The 20,039-nt window shown below is 39.0% G+C and overlaps 1 protein-coding gene across 17 annotated transcripts in view; it reads left to right on the forward strand.

Annotated features, from left to right (window-relative positions):
- The window catches only part of scrib (scribble planar cell polarity protein), a 93,550-nt gene that overhangs the window by 71,385 nt on the left and 2,126 nt on the right, over positions 1-20,039 (forward strand). For 4 of the 17 annotated variants that reach the window (XM_065289346.1, XM_065289351.1, XM_065289352.1 and 1 more), the window contains 16 exons: positions 6,679-6,750; positions 6,964-7,011; positions 7,307-7,354; positions 7,514-7,639; positions 8,211-8,321; positions 8,657-8,707; positions 8,923-9,060; positions 9,552-9,714; positions 9,809-10,019; positions 10,118-10,207; positions 10,293-10,475; positions 11,255-11,392; positions 13,414-13,553; positions 13,679-13,716; positions 14,094-14,168; positions 17,052-17,106. In XM_065289346.1, the coding sequence (XP_065145418.1) occupies positions 6,679-6,750; positions 6,964-7,011; positions 7,307-7,354; positions 7,514-7,639; positions 8,211-8,321; positions 8,657-8,707; positions 8,923-9,060; positions 9,552-9,714; positions 9,809-10,019; positions 10,118-10,207; positions 10,293-10,475; positions 11,255-11,392; positions 13,414-13,553; positions 13,679-13,716; positions 14,094-14,168; positions 17,052-17,106 (1,687 nt within the window). Of the gene's footprint in view, positions 1-6,678; positions 6,751-6,963; positions 7,012-7,306; positions 7,355-7,513; positions 7,640-8,210; positions 8,322-8,656; positions 8,708-8,922; positions 9,061-9,551; positions 9,715-9,808; positions 10,020-10,117; positions 10,208-10,292; positions 10,476-11,254; positions 11,393-13,413; positions 13,554-13,678; positions 13,717-14,093; positions 14,169-17,051; positions 17,107-18,953; positions 18,988-20,039 lie in introns of all 17 variants that reach the window. The other 13 variants (XM_065289355.1, XM_065289348.1, XM_065289359.1 and 10 more) reach the window with 13 other exon arrangements.

The following is a 20,039-nucleotide window of genomic DNA, read 5'->3' on the forward strand; positions in this document are numbered from 1 at the left end:
ACCTAGGCAAAGATGAATATTAAGAGTTCTGTATAGTAATGACATATCATTAGCCTCAAACACAATTGTTTCCTCTTCTAATGTAAACCTCGTGCATACAAAAGACAGGACAATCTCAACATAACACTGACTGTGACGTTAAAGTCGAGATGTACACTCCCAACATTAAATTAGGTACAATGTTGTTAAAAGTTGTGACTGCTGAGTTAGCGTTATATGCTAAAGGCTTAAAGGTCCCGTTCTTTCTGTGTTTTTGAAGCTTTACTTGTGTTTACAATGCGCAATATAAAGTGTTCATGTTTCACGCATGAAAAACGTGGCCTTTTTCACACAATTTACTTATCTGTGTAACGCTGTTTTCACTGTCCTAAAAACTGGCTGATGTCTTATTTGTTCTATGAAGTCCTTGTGTAGCTTGTTTAGTGTGTTGTGCTTCATGGCCCTTTCAAATATGGTAATAATAGACCATTTCATTCTAAAGGCAAATCCTAAGGATTTAAATGGACATGTAAAAATATTTCTGGATAATTTTTGCACTTAAACATTTTTAAGATTACTTAGATGCTTCTAATCTCATTATTAGATTGTGAGACTTTAGCCTAGATTTAACAGATAGGGTCACAAATGTTTGAAAGACAGCTACAGTGCACATAAACCCAACTAATGGCGCTTTTCCATTGCATAGTACCCTACGGTTTCGTTTAAGACCCAGTTCAACTACTGACGCCACGGATGTTTGTACAGAAACTGTCATGTGAGACAGAGGTAGGGATAAACGCGATGAGCATACATCTATTTGTGGTGGCCAATTTTAATGTTGTGGCGGACTGAGAAAGAAATAAATGGGAATTTACAATGACGCTCTCACTTGTATGATGTCACAGCAGTAGGCAGCGCAAATATAACGACACGCCTATAATCCCTCCCACTCCAAAGTGTTACTTAACTCAATGGAAAAGCTAACCACGCTAAAGTGAGGTGAGCTGACCCGACCCAAACTAAACTAAACCATGAGGTACTATGCAATGGAAAAGCGCCATAAGTAAATACATATACCTGAACATTAGATTTAACAGATGGTTCTTTTTCAAAGTGTTCATCATCCTGACTGTTGGACTTTTTGTGTCATTAGACAAAAAATGACATTCATTCACTGATGCAAGTTTAATGACCTACATGTATCACTTCTCACCAGTTCATCACACAATTGATCTATTCGACCTTTGGAACCTTTTGTTGATTTGTGTGATAAAATGTCACCGCTCAAGATCAGTTTTTTTATAAAAGACTCCTGGAACACCCCTTCACAATGCAGGGTTCCCACAGGTCAAGGAACTTCTGTAATATCATGGAATTTTCAAAGGTCTATTCGTGTCATGGAATCCTATATATTTTTTGTCCAAGTCATGGAAAACCAGGGATTTTGTTTGTCGCTTTAAATATAATTTTGCATTAATCAAAATGTAATCCGCTTTGTGACTGATTACAAGCAGGACTACAATCTAAAAAGACGTTTCTTGGCATTGTTTATTTATTTTTCAAGCATTTAAGCAAACATTGTTATAAACTCACAGCACTACTACACTATATTATCAGACTTATGCCATCTCAAGCGTAGATCATGAAAATTCAGCTTTTTAATCAGGGAACAGTCAGGAAATTTGACATTTGGCTTCGAGTGGGAACCCTGACAATAACATACCAATGTCCTTTAAAGGAAGCCACGTCACTAATCTGAGTCTTGTTTGAGTAAGACCTTCCGATTTTGCGCAAAGTCCCTCTCCTAGAAGATTCTATTCTTTAATGGTTGACCATTGGCTCTTTTTACTGGGAGGCGCGACTAGAGTGGCCATCTTCCCCAATCTCCCCCATTCATATTAATTCCAGTGATGCACCTTGTTCATATAAATATCTTTGGCCATACTGTATCCAGCAGATCTTTTTAAGCCGTGAAAGTAAAGGCCACATCGTCGTCTAAGTTCTATTTTGCTTTGTCACCAAGTTATTGATTTTGTCAGTGCAAGTTGACTGGTATAGTTTCAGCGGCAACATCTTAAAACATCTTAAATAAAAAACTTGCTCATAATAAATAGGTCTGCATGTTTTTGAATGGTCGGGGTATTTAAGTGTTAGGCAACTTTATCAGGTATACTCTTTACTAATAATGTAAAAATTGATACACTCCAGCTGCTTGCCTAAATGTTCAGCAACAATGGGCTTGGAGATCATTCCTGCCATACCACTGACAAAATACAGATTATGGGGGGTACCAGCTGACAGCAGTTCATTCACTTATTTTAAATGTTAATGCTGTGAGCTCATTGGACAAGCTTTTCAGTGAATGGGTGTGGCCATTCAGGATGAGGGACCTTTAGTAGATATCAGAGTCTTAAAAGTGAGATTGTCAAGAGTCGAGCTACTTGGAAAATCAGCACAGCTCCTGTCATCTTACTGTGAGTGAACATGTGTTACTACTTTGTCTTTTCCTTCCTCATTTCTTCTTTTATTTCTTCCTTTACTACTTTTCCTTCTTGTTCTAAGTATTTTGTCTGAGAGTACTAAAACTGCTGCTCTTTATTCAGAGTTGTAAAGATATCGAAAAGTTGTTAGTAATCGTTGGACATGGAGTTAACTTAGTAATTCATGGTTATGGAAAAATAATGCTGTTAGAGTTCGCTTAGAAACTAATGTTGTTTAGAAATTGTTAGTTAAATTTTTCATACAAATATTTTAGGAAAACAAGAACATTGACCGCCATTCAGAACACATCTGTGAGTAGGCAAAATATATTAAATTATGATCATTCAACCAAAATCTAAACTCAGAATAAGCCAACAATGTAGATATTATGCATTGCAGATAAAACAAACCAAATAAAAGATCATAATGTATCAGTTGTGTATAACTTGAAGTGCTAAACCTAAAGAATCACAATACTATTTCATTTTTGTGACCTAGATACTGATGATATTGTATAGGCATGTAGTGATTTTCTCCTTTAAAATAGAGTTATAATATACTTAATGCCTTCATGATGCTCATATGATATAATGTAACAATAGTATTATTTGCTTTGTGTATTATTCAAGTTATTGGGCCTTGAGAAATTGCTTGTTCCTTTTGCCTGCATTTCTTTTTTAGAAATGTCTAACCTACATAGAATTAGCAGCTGTTTGCAAAGTCAAGTGAGGAATGGGAAGGGGGTTGACTGCCCTTAGACAGGGACACACTAGCGCAATGCTTTCAGCCAAACGTTATTTGCGGTGTATGAAGAGCGGTTCTATCAGTCACGGCTATTTATAGAGCCTGGTTTGTAGAGTCTCTTTTATCTTCCCAAGAGCTTTCGAGTGAACTTGTATCAGTCCGAGAGACGTTTAGTTGAAAAAGACCGTCACATCTTAAGCATCAGCCTAAGTGGACTTTATTGCTACTTGATATAGTTTATTTGTGATGATAACATAACGTTTGAATATCTCTTTATAGCGTTTAAAGTGCAGATTTTGCAGCTAAGCTGTGATAAAATAGTGATCATAGTATGTTACATTCCTTAAAAAAACACAATCATTTTTCAATATTTTACTATGTTTTACCTCAACTTGGATGAATGAATACATACCTATCTTCTTTCAATGCGTGCACTTTTAGTCTTTGGACAGCGTTTCTTGAATGTGTTAGCATTTAGCCTAGCCCCATTCATTCCTATGGCTCCAAACAAACGTTTTATTTTATGCCACCATACTTACTCGTGTTACTACTCATGTAACAGTCTTTAAATAGGGAAACCGTGGAAGTGTTTGGTGGCTTATACATTCATCCCTGTTTGAAACCATAGGAGTTAATGGGGCTAGGCTAAATGCTAACACATTCATGAGGCGTTGTACAAAGATTAAAAGTGCATGCATTGAGAAAAGATCGGTATGTATTAATTCGTCTAAGTTGAGGTAAGAACATAGTAAAAAAATTTGAAAACGGTGGTTTTTCTTTCAAGATATGAGATTTGTAAGTGTTTGAATTGACTTTTATTGACACAAAATGGTTTGCACAAATGGCGTTTTGTATATGAGAATAGTGTGTTATAAAGTTATTGAGGTTGTCTAGTTATCTAAGATCAAGTCACTGTATATTGTTAGATTTCTCAGGATGATGGGAACGCTGTATTTAGCTCCTCACTCATCTGAGTGACTGTGAATTTTACATGGCTATGACTCTCATTCTCAACTCAATGACTCTCACTGCTATCTTGATCTGTTTTCCACTTTACTCTCTCCTTTTGTGTGTCTTTAGTTGCTTTGCTTAGTCTTATCTCACATTATTTCTTACTTTTTTCTCACTTATTTACGTTCTTTCTCATTCCTCAGTTTTCTTCCTCCTTTCCTACATTCATCCCAATGGAAGCTGCCATGTCAGCTGGTCCTGTAGACCCCCTGGGTTTTGAGCAGGTTCATGCTTCCATGTACCATTTAGAACCTGTTCGCCTCCCTTCATCTTCAGACTGCCCTGCCGCAAATTCGGCGGTATCCAAACAGCCCCTACAGGACCCCCTCACGACTGTAGGGGTGCCACAAGAAGCCAAAGAGGAAGAAGAATGTCTTGTGGACTCTCAGCCCATGTGTTTTAGTGAAAATCCCTTCCTTGTGGCCAATCGCAAGGGCAAAGGCCGTCCTCCCCAGGAGCGCATTTTATCAGGGCCACCTGTGGGTTATGGCAGGCATGGGCAGCTGCAGCCCTGGTTGTACAGCAAGGCAAGCAGCCTTGGAGAGTGTTTTTCGGCTGAGTGTGTTTTCTAGGCAAGCATGGTGTGTTAGTAGATATTTGGAGTTAACTTACCACCTCGGTTGCAAATGTCATTTAAAGACGTATGTGGACAGCTGCATTCGATATTACTGATACCTTCGAAATCATAAAATATAAGAAGATAGATACTCAGACAGACAGAAATACATACATTGTCTATATTTAGAAAATAGGGGAGCTGTCCCGACTCCCGACACTAAAATGGGACCTTATTGTAATATGCATAACCCTGTGGTCTTTAGGCATTTGAACATTCCCAGGAACTGAGAATGCTTTGAATGTGAACAGGTGTTGCATTAAAGGGTAAAGCGGCAAGGCTGTGCACTATTCACAGGAACATAAAACAAGTTTGAAATGTTTGCCTCAGTAGCATGACGAAGGTCTGGATACTTTTGTTTGGAAAAAAACATTTTTGGTCTCTGTATTTACTTTGGATGATCCTTAGCACATAGTGCACATTTACAGTAAAGCATGATGTAAAAACAAGTAATATTACAGCTATAATGTGTAGGCCTATTGCTTATGGTTTAATGTTAAAGGAACACGCCCAGATTTTGGGAATTTAGCTTATTCACCGTATCCCCCAGAGTTAGATAAGTCCATACATACCTTTCTCATCTCCGTGCGTGCTGTAACTCTGTCTGACGCAGCCCCCCGCTATCTTAGCTTAGCACAAAGACTGGAAGTGAATGGCTCCAGCTAGCAAACTGCTCCCAATAAGTGACAAAATAACACGAAACATTGAGAGGAAGCACTGCTACATGGGCGGAGTGATTTGCACAACTCTGACCAAACTCTCTGCTCCTCACCAGGAGCTTCTCGGGTGCTGCGAGCAAATCGCTCTGCCCACGTAGCAGTGCTTCGCCCTCTGAGAATATAGTTCCCAGTATGTATACTGTTAAAAGATGGCTATGTCTCATATGACCTTGTTATTTGTACATGGTGTGACTATACAAATCACAACACATAAATAGGAAAATGTTTGCGTTATTTTGTCACTTATTGGGAGCAGTTTGCTAGCTGGAGCCATTCACTTCCAGACTTTATGCTAAGCTAAGATAGCGGGGGCTGTGTCAGACAGAGTTACGGGACGCACAGAGATGAGAAAGGTATGTATGGACTTATCTAACTCTGGGAGATACATTGAATAAGCTAAATTCCCAAAATCTGGGCATCTTCCTTTAAAGGGGTCCTATTATGAGATTTTTTTAAGATGTAAAATAAGTCTTTGTTGTCCCCAGAGTGCTTATGTGAAGTTTTAGCTTAAAATATCCCAAAGATAATTTATTAAAGCATGTTGAAATTCCCATTTTTTAGGTCCAAGCAAAAATGTGTCGTTGGGGTGTGTCCTTTAAAATGCAAATGAGCTGATGAAATGCAAACACTGATCACAATGATGGTGGTTTGTTGCAATTGAAACTCAATTGTGCTGTCAATAATTTTTTTCTGCACTAAATGGCAGTGCCGTGGTTGGATAATGCAGATTAAGGGTCTGTATTATTACAATTGGCCATGCTACCTACCTCACAAATCTGAACGACCTAATTTTTCACATGCTTGCAAAAAAATGGTTTATGGGTTGTTCTTTTTCACTTTCTCTAGGTTGATAAAAGCACCGGGGACCCAATTGTAGCACTTAAACATGGAAAAAGTCAGATTTTCACACTATGACCCCTTTAACCTGTTTCTCAAATCAAGATAAACTTCCACCATAATTAAACCACATTATTTTAATAATTTAATACTTGGTTAGACTTATACATTTGTACATTTCAGTTATTGAAAACTTTATCTTGCTTTGCGAAATAATACTTTATAGACCATATGCAATTCCTTGCGCTCACTCTTTATACAAGTTGTAATGTTTTTATTTCTGTACTGCAGGCGTCTCCATCTGAGCCTCCCAGGACTGACAGTCCTATCCGAGATGCCGGGTATTCTCCATACAACTCACAGGTTAGTTCATTTTTAAATCAGTCAGTCTTTTTTATTTCCATTTATTATTTTGTCATCTGTTTTAATTCTGCCATAAATCATTTTCCATGCAAAGGTTATTGTACTTTAGCATGCTCGCAGTGCCTCCACTACAGTTCTGATTAACTTCATGATCATACTGTTTTGGTTGATGGCTTTGCCATCTCTTCGTCATGACATTGCCTCTTTTATCAGCAGTCTCACAAATCTTCCTCTGCGATTCTTGGAAGAGAGGTTCGATATGTAAGTGGGCTGAACAGCCCTTGTATGGCCTGCTCTGGCTTTGCATTAGCTGTTAAGAGAGGAATGATGTTTAAACGGGCCTTGTGGAGCTCTACTGTAGAGCGCATGGCAAGCAAGATGTGTTTAATGAAATTTAACTTTACTTTTATAAAGTATTTGTACTGACCAGAGCAACTGAGCCTGTAAGCGCAGCTTCAATGCGCGTTGAAGCATGGTGAATTGTATCTAGTGGCTTATTAAGTGTGTTGGCTTAAAAGATTTCATCAAAAGACATCATTTATTTGTTGTTTTCCAGTCCAACATTCATTTCACCTCAAATGGAAACACCAAGGATAATTCATCAGTGAGTGTCCGATAGTGTAGATATAGAAACTAGAGCAGACTAAAGCTAAGTTTATGATTAGACCATTACATGTTAAATACAGTCACCCCAAAAATACTAAATGGTACTATCTAGCTTTTTTGCTACTGCAGGTCCCTTCATAAATCTTTCTTTTTCTAGACTAGACCTGGTGCCATCCAGCCTCTCTCTCGGGTTCGACCACCTGCGTCACCAGCCAGTCAGGATGGCCACAGCAGTCCCAATCCTTTCCAGCATGGTCTCTCTCCCATCAACTCCCAGACCACTGTAAGATCCATCACCACTGTCTAAACCCTAATGAGATTCCTCCTTTCATCCTCAGTTACTAAAGTAAAAAAAACGACTGTTTTATGTTGTGTTTTGCAAGGCTAATATGTTCAGCCTGTTAAGCCTTACAAAGTCTCACACCTATTTCCATGTAAAGGGTTGTTAAGAACCAAAGACTTGTTAGCTCATAAGCATTTTAGACGTCTCATTGCAAGTAACATTGTGCCTGTTTTCTATCAAGATACCTCTTTTGGATTTTCTTTCTTTTCAAATCACACAAACCACATTGTTTGTACAGCAAGGTTTACGCTCACATCTCAAGATACCAGGGTAAACCTAAATGTCACCCAAGTCAGTTGCCCCAGTCATCGTAACCACACACATCCTCATACTCTCATTCCCTCTCCTTGATCTATCCATCCACACGAGTGGGCTGCATGTGATCTGGCCATACATTTTTCTCCTCTGTTCTTTGCCTCTCTGTCTCTCATTGGCTGTTCCATTCTTTTTGTCCTCTGTCTGTTTCTCTATCCCCCTACTTCTTGGCCCTCAACCCCGACCCCTCGTGCAGCCTCGTGCCCCATCCCCTGACACATTTGAGGGATTCCCCATCAATATCAAGCAGGTATATAAGGCCTTCGCTGCTGTGCCTCACTCCCTGGCTGTACTGGAACCCCAACAGGTAGGACAAATGCTCCTCAAGGTTGTGAGCATGTCGTGGCCCCCCATCATCCAGTGCTTGCTCACCCATTCTTTGTGATGGACAGTGATCCTTCGGGAGCTTGTCGTTGTGCATGGGTCACTCGTATGATGGTGTTGTTTTGAGGAGCTCATTTGTTATGGACACTAACACGCATCATTCATCACTTGGTTAATGATTTGATATTGTGAGTCCTTGTGGTGAAAAGTGTGTGGAAACCCCTTTTTGTCCAATTGAAGTGTATTGAACTCTGATATATAAAGTCTGCCGGACCATCTCATTGCCTTATTGTTTTGTTCTTGTTTTTTTTTTTTTAGGATCTGTATGCTCAGAGGAACAACGTCAATGCAATGCACCCATCTCCAGAGGTATGTCTTCTAAAGTGCAAGTGTAAAAATTTTTAAAAGGTCATTTTAGTTCACATAATAATTTCCAGTAACCACTACTGTATGTGCCTGACCCCCAAAAGGAACACACAGGCTTATTTTTTGTGCCTTGTTTAATGCACATTATCTAATAATACACAACTACATTGTTTGCAAGCATGGTGTTGATATGCTGTACATGTACATGGGTCTTTCAGCCTCAGTTGAATAATGAGGTGTTTGAGGATGAGGGTGGGGTTCCTCTTACCCCTCGTCCCTCCCTTACTGCTGATCGCCGCGAGTACAGGAGCCTGGCAGCTGTGCCACGCCTGTCTCGCCCCTCAGTGGAGTTGAAGGTACCCAGTTCGTCTCCAGCAGAACCATTCTGACAGCGACTGACATTTTGGATTCTTTTTTGGCTTGAGTGGTGGCGGTGCAGGTGTATGGTGTCGCTTCAGATTGCTACAACGAAGGAAATCTCAGTTTTTAATGAAAGAAAATAATGAGGGTCAGCTGGTGACATAGCATGAGTTTCGCTAAAGGGAGGATGTGATCATGTTTCTGTTTGGAGTTATACCGCAACCTTCATCTGATTTAAAAAATGCATTCAGATCTTTGGCAATGGCAACCAGTTATGCATTCATAATCTTACATCATCTTGGTGATGGCACAGATTTAAGCTTTTATGCAAATGTGATCTTTTCTGATAAAGTAAGTTCTCCGAGTCTCCGAAATTCATGGGAGCTTGCAACTTGGTCTTGCATGTTCAATGCATGTAAAATACAGTTGCATGCAAAGGTTTCATCACAGCTTTGATGACACTTAAATGTCTCTCTGTCCCGCCCAGACGCCCCCCTCATTGAACAGAGACAGCCCAGAACAGCGCTCCTTCAAAGACAGACAGAAGTATTTCGAGATTGATGTGAAGCAACAGACTCCAGAGAGTAAACCCAAACCTCGGGTGTCACTGGTGGGAGAGGATGACTTGAAGAAAATGAAAGAGGAAGAAGGTTTGTTTTGTTTAAACTGTAGTCGTAAGTGTAATTTACAGCACATAACCATAAAGTAAAATCATTCTAAGTTGTCCATTTAAACTTTCCTTAGCAAAGATAATTGAACAGAGGTCTCGAGAGTATATGATGGATGAAGATGAGGAGGATGATGAGGAAGATCTGGCTAAGCAAGTGGCAGATATGAAGGCTCGTGGAAAGGTTATGCTAGATGGTGTGGAATACAAGGTCGAAAGCTTAGGAAGTCACGGTTCCCCATCTCCGAGGCAGAGCGGCACACCTCCCAGCCACTATGGCAGTTCAGGGTAAGCTACACTTACCAATTTCAGTTTTGGTTTTCTGATGGTAGGGTTTGTTTAAAGATAAATATGAATGAAATCTGAAATCTGTATCTTCTGTTTAGTCCCTCCTCTGTTGATGGTAAAGGAGACTCCCAGCGGAATTCTGTGGAAGATGGATTTAGATTGGACCAGAGACCTAATTCGATGACAGGGTAACCAACGCTTACATTCATGACTGAACAGGATTGCAATCTTTTTTGCAGTTTAAAATGTTTAACCTAATGTTCGTCTTGACAGTTTGATACCAGTTTACCCAAGTGAATCTGTAGCCCCCATTCGGACTGCAAAAGCAGAGCGCAGACTTCAAGAGCGACTACGCATGGAAAGCCCGGAGCTTGCCATCGCTATGGACAAAGAGTTGTCGCCTGCTGAAAAAAGAGCCCTGGAGGCAGAAAAGAGGGCCATGTGGAGAGCAGCCAGGTACAGAGATGATGGTGGTCTTATTCACTGCAGGAGGGCAATGCAGTTTCCTCTTTAATCCTGTTCGGTTATGCTTTCCTCAGTAACTCGCATTCTCAAGTATCTCTCTGGTTGTGTTGTTCTTCTTCTTGATCTTTTCTTTCAAGCATTAATTAAATCTTTATTCTGCCTCTATTACTTGTGTTTCCCCTGAGGAACGGGCTTTCAAAGGTATTCAGATTCTTTAGATAAAGAGGTATTGGAGAAACTAGTAAAAAACTAATTTTTTGCTCCAGTGAATATTTCTCAGGGTAAAATTCTGGTATAAGCATATATTAGAAAGTCTTTGCTATAAATTAGCTATTTCAAATTTTTACTGTTATTGCCCAGAAGATTAAAGATACATTGACCCCCTTTTACTAGTCATTATGAAACAGATTTGAAGCAAACATAACACATTTGTTTGCTTAAAAACCCTTTGGTTAACCTTATAGAATTGGGGTAAGGTCTCGTCTCAACTTCCCTGTGTGACAACTAGCCCCATTCTCCCATCTATAGGTTTTTATAGCTCTGAGGTAAATCTCAGTACAGTATTCATGGTCTTTATTTTTTGTGCAGACCTCCTGTGGAATTGTCTTTGATAGCCCTGCATTTCAGAGTAAACCTTTTCGTCTTGATCTGTCCTCCACTGTCCACCTCAAAGTTTTTCGTTTCATCTCCACCCCTTTCCTCTGTTTCCTCTTCTCTATGGTTTCCTGCCCTCTGTCCCGTCTACTTTCTTCTTATTTGCTGCTCCCAAGGCCATATGGTCTAGAGGAGGACGTAAGGCAGTATGAGCAAGACCTGGCTAAGCGGCTCTACCAATCCCGTGTGAGGGCATCGCTAGGCAGTGCTGCAGCCCCTCCCACTTCCTGCTCCTCCTCTTCCTGTCAGCCCAGGTCTGCCCTTACCAGCCAGAAAGCATCTTGGAGACGTAGCTCTGATGCTTGATGCTGCTTGGGGTGCTTGTGGACATACACTGTTTATTGTTTGAAAGCATTTTTTTTACTATTTATTTTTGGGCTAGAAAAGATGAGATTTTTGTGGCTTTATTTGTGAGATACTGCACGCGTGCTTCCCACCTTCTCCCAGTTCAGCTCCTGCAGTTTTGCAGCACTTTCCTTTTATCAATCTGTCTCTCTTTTCACTCACTTATAGCTCTCATTGCTGTTTTTGTTTACTTTTTTTCTAATAATGAGTGGTGTTCTTTGTCTTTAAGTTGCCTGCAGTTTTTATTAGAGGTGCACTGAGACCTACCAAAATACTGATAATAGAACAGTAAAACAAACAAAAAATATATAACACACTAATTAAAATGATTTATTTAATATGATTTAAATAACGTTATTGCACTTGGCAGATTTTTTATTTGACTATGTCAAATTGAGGTTAACTGTAAACAAAATAGAGTTCCTCCGGGATGAAGACAAATTTTATGAATTTTGAATATCTAAAGGGGACATTTAACAAGATGTCAAATAAATCTTTGGTCAGAGTGCGAATGTGAAGTTCTTGCCCAAAACACCATATAGATAATTTATTATAGCATGTTGAAATTGCCACTTTGTAGGTATGAGCAAAAATGTGCTGGTTTTGGTTACCGTTAAAATGCAAATGAGCTGATCTCTGCACTAAATGGCAGTGTAGTAGTGGGATAGTGCAGATTAAGTGGCGGGATTATCCCCTTCTGACGTCACAAGGGGAGCCAAATTTCAATGACCTATTATTTCACATGCTTGTGGAGAATGGCTTACCAAAACTAAGTTACTGGGTTGATCTTTTTCACATTTTTTAGGTTGATAGAAACACTAGGGAACCAATTATAGCACTTAAAGGGATAGTTCGGCCAAAAATTATATTAAACCAATGTTTTAGATCTTTCAGTTAATCAAATGTAAAGTTACAGGGTCCACGTCCACGGAAGCTAGTTATTTTCGTTTATAAAGTTTTATATTTGGATATTTCTACAACAAAACGGCGCAGATTACCATCAGAAGGCTTTTTATCATCATGGAGCCGTTTGGATTTATTTTGTGAAGGATGGATGTACATTTTTTGGGCTTGAAGGACATGGGCCCTGTAATTTTACATTTGATTAACTGAAAGATCTTAAACATTTTGAAACATTTTTGAAACTGAAAATGTGTTTGTCCGAAAAATTATGGACATATGCATCTTAGACAGCTTGTGGGTGAGTAAATCATGGGTTTAATATCATTTTTGTCCGACCTATTTTCATTATATGTTCCCTTTATTTCTTTTACTGGGGAAAAAATTATTTTCATTTGAAAATTTTTAAAGTAATGTTAATCTTTGAAGATTATCTTGTTGGACAAAAAAGTGTCATAAACTTTTGTTAAACACTAAGCTTATTATTTTGCGATAATCCAAGTCTTTGGGGAAAATGAATGGGCTTTTTAGCAAGAGACTCAGTGTCCCGCTAACTTTCGGGGTAGGCCTACAAAAATACATCATCCCTGCGGCACTCTATTAAGCATTAAAATATGAAATATTTCAGCATTATCTGTTCCACATTGCAGGTTATTCTTGCCTCAGTCATAGCAAAAATTTATTTGGCTTTTTTATTTTGTGTACAGTCTGTAGGTGTCTCATGTTTGGATAATACTAATTCAGATCAATAAAGTTTGTCATAGATAATATTAATGGCTTAAGGTTGCATCTCAAAAAGGGAGCAAACCGAACATGAGGAGGTTTATTGATGGTTGTCAGTTTAAAACAGATGGGACACATCAGTGCATCTCTAGTTTATATGATTCCTTGTCATGACTTTTGCTCATGTTCATGACAGCCTCCATCAAATTAACTTATTTTCCTCTATTAACACTAATATCAGCACCATGCACGGCACATGTTGTATATTCTTGCATCCCTCTTATTGCCCCCCTCCTTTTTTTCCCAGGATGAAGTCTCTAGAGCAAGACGCTCTGAAGGCTCAGATGGTCATAGCCAAGTCTAAAGAGGGGAAGAAGCGTGGAACCCTGGATCAGCTGTCAGAGTCGCCATCTCCTGTCCCCACACCCTCTCCTACGCCCATGGACGGTGAGGAACTTGCTTGTCTATCTGAAGAGCAGTTGAATATTAATGTTGGACAGAAAGCAGATATGCTGTGTCTTAGATATATTTGGAATGTGTTTGGGTAAAAATTTAAATGTTTTTTCAAACAGATATCAGTCCAAGGACAGTGACTTCACCAGGCAGACTGGTATGAGGCACTTTTATATTTTGTATCACCAATAATGTTCTTTTGGTTAATGTTTGCTGTAGTATTTTAAGTTCGTTTAGCAGGAAGTCACACCATCCAGTTTTTGCTTTTAACAATAAATCAGTATTCATTCTTAATGTTCATCTAACACTCATGTACATACCAACTAGAGCATCACTCATACACTTCTTCATCAAAAACAAATGTTTTCTTTGTTTGTACCTCTGTATCTCTCCTGTATTTTCTGCTTTTCCCACCCTCTGTCCTTCCCTCCACCCATCCTGCAATCTCTCTCTCTTTTGCAATATAAAAATATTTCCCACCCCTTTTTCTCTTTCCATCTTTTCACTGCTTATGCCTGTTTGCTATCCTTTTAGTCCCTGTCAGAAAAGAAGTTTGACTACCGACAATTTGCTGCCATTCCTTCTTCCAAACCCGTTTACGACATTCAGGTATTGCCTGCATGCAACGCGTCAAGGATTCCAGCCCGCCCGAACCTCCTGACCCAAACCTGTTCTCCTGGCTTTCCCTGCTCCCCTGCTCCTTCTCTCCCTAGGCTCTCTGATAACTAGTCAATACTTTTAACAGGGCCCTATACTCGCAAAGGCGGCATGGTCAGCCTTTTTACTGCATTGTTCTTAATCTTACTTGTCAGCAGTTTGGTTTAGCTTTTTGACCGTTTCACAGCTTAACACACACTCTACTTATATTGTCAATACCATGTGCTTCTCTTCTGGGTATGTGGATGTTGCGGGCATACAGATTGGTCCATGGGCTTTTGTGTTGATCTTAAATACAGGCTAACATACTAATTCACTAAAACACACAAAAGGAAAAAAGCATCAAAACCCAATCTGCACTGTCTGTATGGCCCATCACACTCGCCTTTAAACAGCAACTTTAATATACATTCAGCCAAACTGCCTTTATGAGAGGTTGATGTTCTTCCCCCAAATGATGTATGTTAATGATCATGCCATTTTCTTGGTTGTAAATTAAGCAAAAGTGTGATGTCACTTGGAGAGACATTCGGTTGGGGATGCAGGGGATCATGGGAACAAAGGAATGTGGTCTTTTGTGATTTCGGTGTTTTGTGATTGTCTTCCTGGATATTTGTGTAAATGGTGTTTGGGCATGTGGGTGAGGTAATCTTTCTAACTGCTTATGTTTCAGTATATAATCTCTCCTCTGGACCAGACCAAAAGACCACCAAATCTTTAAAAATACTGTTTTAGTGGCCTTTGACGTAGAGGAAGACCTTCAGCATAACAAATAGAACAAACATCAGTTTAAGTATGCAGATTAAGCTAAATGTTAAAGTCCTTGACGATATAGGATTTAAAAATGTAGAGCATTTCAAAACAACACTTCTCTATTCAATCTTTAGATGATGTAATCAATATATTCAAATATTTCTTAAGGATGATGAATCATTGCCCTCCCTGTGAAAACCCAGCTAAAGTCACTTTTTACACTTTTAAAATCATCATATATAAATGAAAATATATCCTTGAAATCTTTAATATTACTTCAAGGTCATGCCAAAGAGTGAAATGAATGATTGAAATCAAACTTTGATGCTCTAATCTCATAATGATGACACTTTGGCCTGGATTTCCCAGGAAGGGTAAACCAAGTATTTGCTTTTTGGACAGCTTGGATAGTGTTGTTTTTCTTCAAAGAAAATCCAGTCAAAAGTGCCATGGAATTTGTAAAAGAAAAGTACAGAAAGTGAAGTGGTGAATCCTTAGATGCTGTTTGGTGGCCTTTTGAGACTGCTAGGATTTTACTGTGTTGTGAATGTTTGTTGTCTTTATGTGAGTTACTGTGAAGTGACACCTTCACCTTCGGGCTAAGTTATTCTTAGTCAAAAACAGACTACATTAAAATGACAAAACACACTGTTTTTGATGTTAATTTGATAGTTCTTTAGGTAGTATTTTTAAATGACATGACTAAAGGGCCGTTCACATTATAAAGATAACTTTATTACCACCCTACTACGACTTTGTTAAATTCTCTCGTGAGGCGCAGTTCTCGCGCAAATCATTTACCTTCAATGCCATTGACTAATATTACTTTTCTTTAAGATAAAAACACTAAATTGTATTTGTTTACACGTCGTTAAATGTGTAAATATTCTGTTCTTGTTGCATTTACACAGCGGGTAACCAGCAGATGTCCTCAACACGCTGTGTTTGCGTAACTCTAAGCAGCGAATCTAGTAGTTTGTGTAATCTAATATCTTACCTTTTGGCATAGTCAGTGTAGTAGAATAAAAAGCATTACGTAGTCAATTTCACAGCAACTGCATTAGCTCTGGATACCTGAGGTAATTTTATCTTATGGACCTCAGTAATGAGCTATTCCACCGTGTCATCTGTCATTTCTAAAGCGTGTGTACTTGAAGTACAAATAGATTTGATTGGCTGTCAATTGTTTATAGATCTCAACTATATTGTTCATTGTATCTTATCTTTATAGTTGCGGTGTAAACTCATCTATTCTCTTTAATGTAGAACGATTTTCTAACTATAAAAAATAGTTATCGATATAATGTGAAAGTGGCTTTAGAAGAACTTGACTTGTGGAAGTGCATTGATGATTCGTTTAAACTATTTGTGAGTGTAGTTGGGACGTAACAATGTTCAACTGGATAAGATGTCATCATTAACTGACACATCTTTACACAAACCCATATGTATCTGTAGGCTTCTGTTGTATCAGTTCGTGCTTGTTGGCAGCATTACGAGGGTGAGGGTGAAGGTTTCCACAGCATGCCTGTGTTTGAAAGGACTGTTCTGTAACGTTTGAAGCTGATTTAATGACAAGGAAATCTGGTTGTGAAGTTTCTTAAGGTGGTTATTGTCGACAGGTTTCCAAGCATTAAGCCAGTCCTATAGCAACAGCTGGCTATTTAGCAGAGAGACATAGGATAGAGGATTTATAAACAGGAAAAAAAACTTTGCTGTTAGAACTTTGCTTAGGCTTTATTTCAGTTTTAGTCTAAATGGTTCCCCAGTAAGTACTTTATGTCTACAATATTGTTTTTTTTTATTTCATTCTGATTTGGTGTTGGTCAGGTGGTGTCTTTCCTAACATGGAAGACATTCGCTCAGACATGAATTGTCTGTTGTTAGCAGTTAAAGGGACAGATCTTAATGTAGTTTCCTTTTGTTGAAGAAAACGAATGCCTTCAGCCACAATGTTTTTTTTTTTTGGGGGGGGGGGGGGGGTTGCATGGTTTTTGTATATCTGGAAAGCAGGATGTACTTGGCTCCTGTAGTTTCTGAGAATTTGCTTTCATGCTCTCATGCCCTGTGTTTCTCTTGCAGACCCCTGGGGGAACAGATGACTTGCGCTTCATGGATGATGCCTCCAGTAATCCTGGTAAGATCAGCAGAATGTAACCTGTGTATCAATGCTGTAGTCAACATACAAAGAGCACAGATGCAAAAGCCGCTAAACACCACCTCTGTCAAAAATAATATAATGATAACTAAATACATTTATTAAATACTTTCACTTAAAATCTACTTAATCCCAGCCTCAGGCCATTCAGAAATACTGCTTTGTTGGCAGAATCCGTATTTTTTTTTGCAATGTCATCTAAGTGCATGAAAGAAAATGTGTACGTAACAAGTTTTTTACCGTGTTAAAGGTAGTTTACAGTATATATTAGGATATTGGCCACATTTTAAAGCATTTTACCTTTATTCAGAAAGGACAGTGAAAAGTTACTGGAGACTTTTTTTAGAAGTGGAGATTTTTTGCATGCACTTTAGTTGTTTTTAAAAGTCCCCATTCAGACCACTACAACTTTTCACTTTGTGTCGCCCATCTCTTTTAATGAGGTCGTTAGGAGGCGTTTTTAATTCTAGGTGTCAAAAACAAATAAGTGCCATCCACTGCAGTAACTGAGAGGCTGTTTACACTTGGCATTAACATGCGTTTTAGTCGATCGGATCACAAGTGGACAACGTTAATGCCAGGTGTAAACGGTGTTCAAAACGTTTTGAACGTGTCCACTTTCGACCACTTTCAACCACATTCAGAGGTAGTCGAAACCACTTTCGATCGGATCGCTTTGGAGTTGCGTAACGCAATGTGGTTGAATGTGTTCGAACAGCCACACGTGACCGCCTTCTCTCCGCCCATTTATCTAATCTGAGGTATTAAACACTAATTTTACGTCTTTTTTTTACTTTTGGCGTGAACATACGGTGAACAGCGCTATTTTTAGCCTTTCATTGATAAAACTACTGCGGGTGTTCTCCTTAGTTTCGTTTTGAAAGCGTGTGAAAGTTGTGCGATCCTATTCATCAATTGCGCTGAAAATTCAGAGAAAGCTCTAACATACACACGTACAAAACACTGTGCAGCATGTATACTTGCTAAACAAGCAGTGGACTCCGACATAATATTAGTTTGCGTCCATATAAACTCATAATTACTCCCGCTCGCGTTTGAATGACAGCAGAGAGACTCACCCACCGCCCTTCTCCTCACATTTTTCAGGACAGAAGCGGTCGAAAGTGGACAAAAGAGACGGATTTAAATACCAGGTGTAAACGTAATGTGTCTCTCTCGTCCACTTGTGATCCGATCGATGAAAACACATCTTAATACCAAGTGTAAACAGCCCCTGACAAAAGATTGATTAGGTAAACTCCACTGCTTTACGTTCATTGGTTTGCATAAAGCTAAACTTTTCTCAGCTTTGTTGCATCGCTGGATACGCCCACTTCCTGTCAACACCTGTCAGTCCGGAAGTCGGCAAACTTCGATTAAAATGAATGAGGGCATGTCGCTGGCATCCGAACAGGAGAAAGAAATGTTTCAGCATTGCGTCGTGTCTGGTTAGGAATCGGTGTGGGGCGGTCACACACTTTATTAAGCATGCAAATATGACTGCGAATATGAGGTTGCATTTCCGCATTGTCTGACCCATTTGCATGCGTATGAATAAAAGTTGGTGGAATTAAAGAAGAATGTAGTGGGACTGCCCCTTTAGGCATTTAAATTACCGACTAATAACCTTTTCATTGCCATTAAAGTGAAATTACTGAACCTAAACATAAAATCCTGATATAAATGCTTGTTTACAAGAAAAACATGTCAGACTCACTTAGAGGGTTTTGCATCTGAGCTCTTCATATATTTTTTTTAAATAAGGGGTGTGTTTGTGTGCTGTGTTCACATGTACACAGCTTACAGTTATTGTCCTCTTGAAACAGGCGACTTCCTAGGATAAGTGCTCTTCTAATATTGGTAGGAGTTCTGTTTATTGGTTTTATGTGTGTGTGTGCGCGCATATGCCTTGGTTCTTGAAAAGACGCCTTCTGTAGTGCACTTTTTCATGGGCTATGATCTAGAGTTTCTTCAGATGAGCAGTGTGTGGGTTTTCTGTGGGTTTTTAACTTCTTAACTTGTTTTGAAACCAAGTGATGTGATATCAAGTTCTACCAGTTTTTTTAATATGTATATTCTAACGTTTGAGCATGATTTGAGCTGCGAAATGGCCTTGAATCCATCATCTGCATGTAAATTCTTGCACTCATGTACAGGAACCCATTTAAAAAAACAATAACATAATTCAAGCTGATGTTTCGATGGATGCAAATATCTGCACTACTATTGTCTGTCAAAACCCCATTGGGCTTGTTAACAGCATCAAGCAAAACACCAGATTTTAAATTAACAAAATTAAATTTTTTTGTAGCTTGCATGATTTATTACATTTTGAAAAATTGGTGAACCTGTCTTTTGTAGTAACATGATATTTGGTGTAATATTAAGGGTCAAAGTATCATTGTACAGTCTTCCTTTGTACCTTATCCTTTGTACCTTATAAACAATGGTCTAAAAATGGTCCCAAGCCTGTCACTTGGGCAGTACCCTTTAAATACAGATGTCTCCATATGCACCTTTTGAGGTACAAATATGCATTGATCTTTGGTAACGAAATGCACTTTTGGGATATTGATATAAGTTCTCAGGTGCAAAAGTATACTTTTTTAAAAAGGATACTGCCCCAGTGACAGATAGGGACCATTCTTTGACAATTTTTCTGACAGTGTAGCGGTGTCTTTTAAAGGTGGTCAGACTGTCTTAGTGGTCTGCAGGATTCTTCGGCATGGTGTGCAGCTCTGGCTTTCAGCTTCTTTACAAATGCCTCTTCCTAATTCACTGCTTTCACAGCTTTGTCCATTGGTTTCAAACTCTGCATCCATGAGAAGACTGATTTTATTTAATGTAATACCTCAATTGAAAGTTTCTCGTCATTTAGGTGACGCCATACTTTTCAGTGGATGGAGATGCGC

This window comes from Paramisgurnus dabryanus, chromosome 2 (genome assembly GCF_030506205.2).
Source record: "Paramisgurnus dabryanus chromosome 2, PD_genome_1.1, whole genome shotgun sequence".
NCBI classification, from domain to species: Eukaryota; Metazoa; Chordata; class Actinopteri; order Cypriniformes; family Cobitidae; genus Paramisgurnus; species Paramisgurnus dabryanus.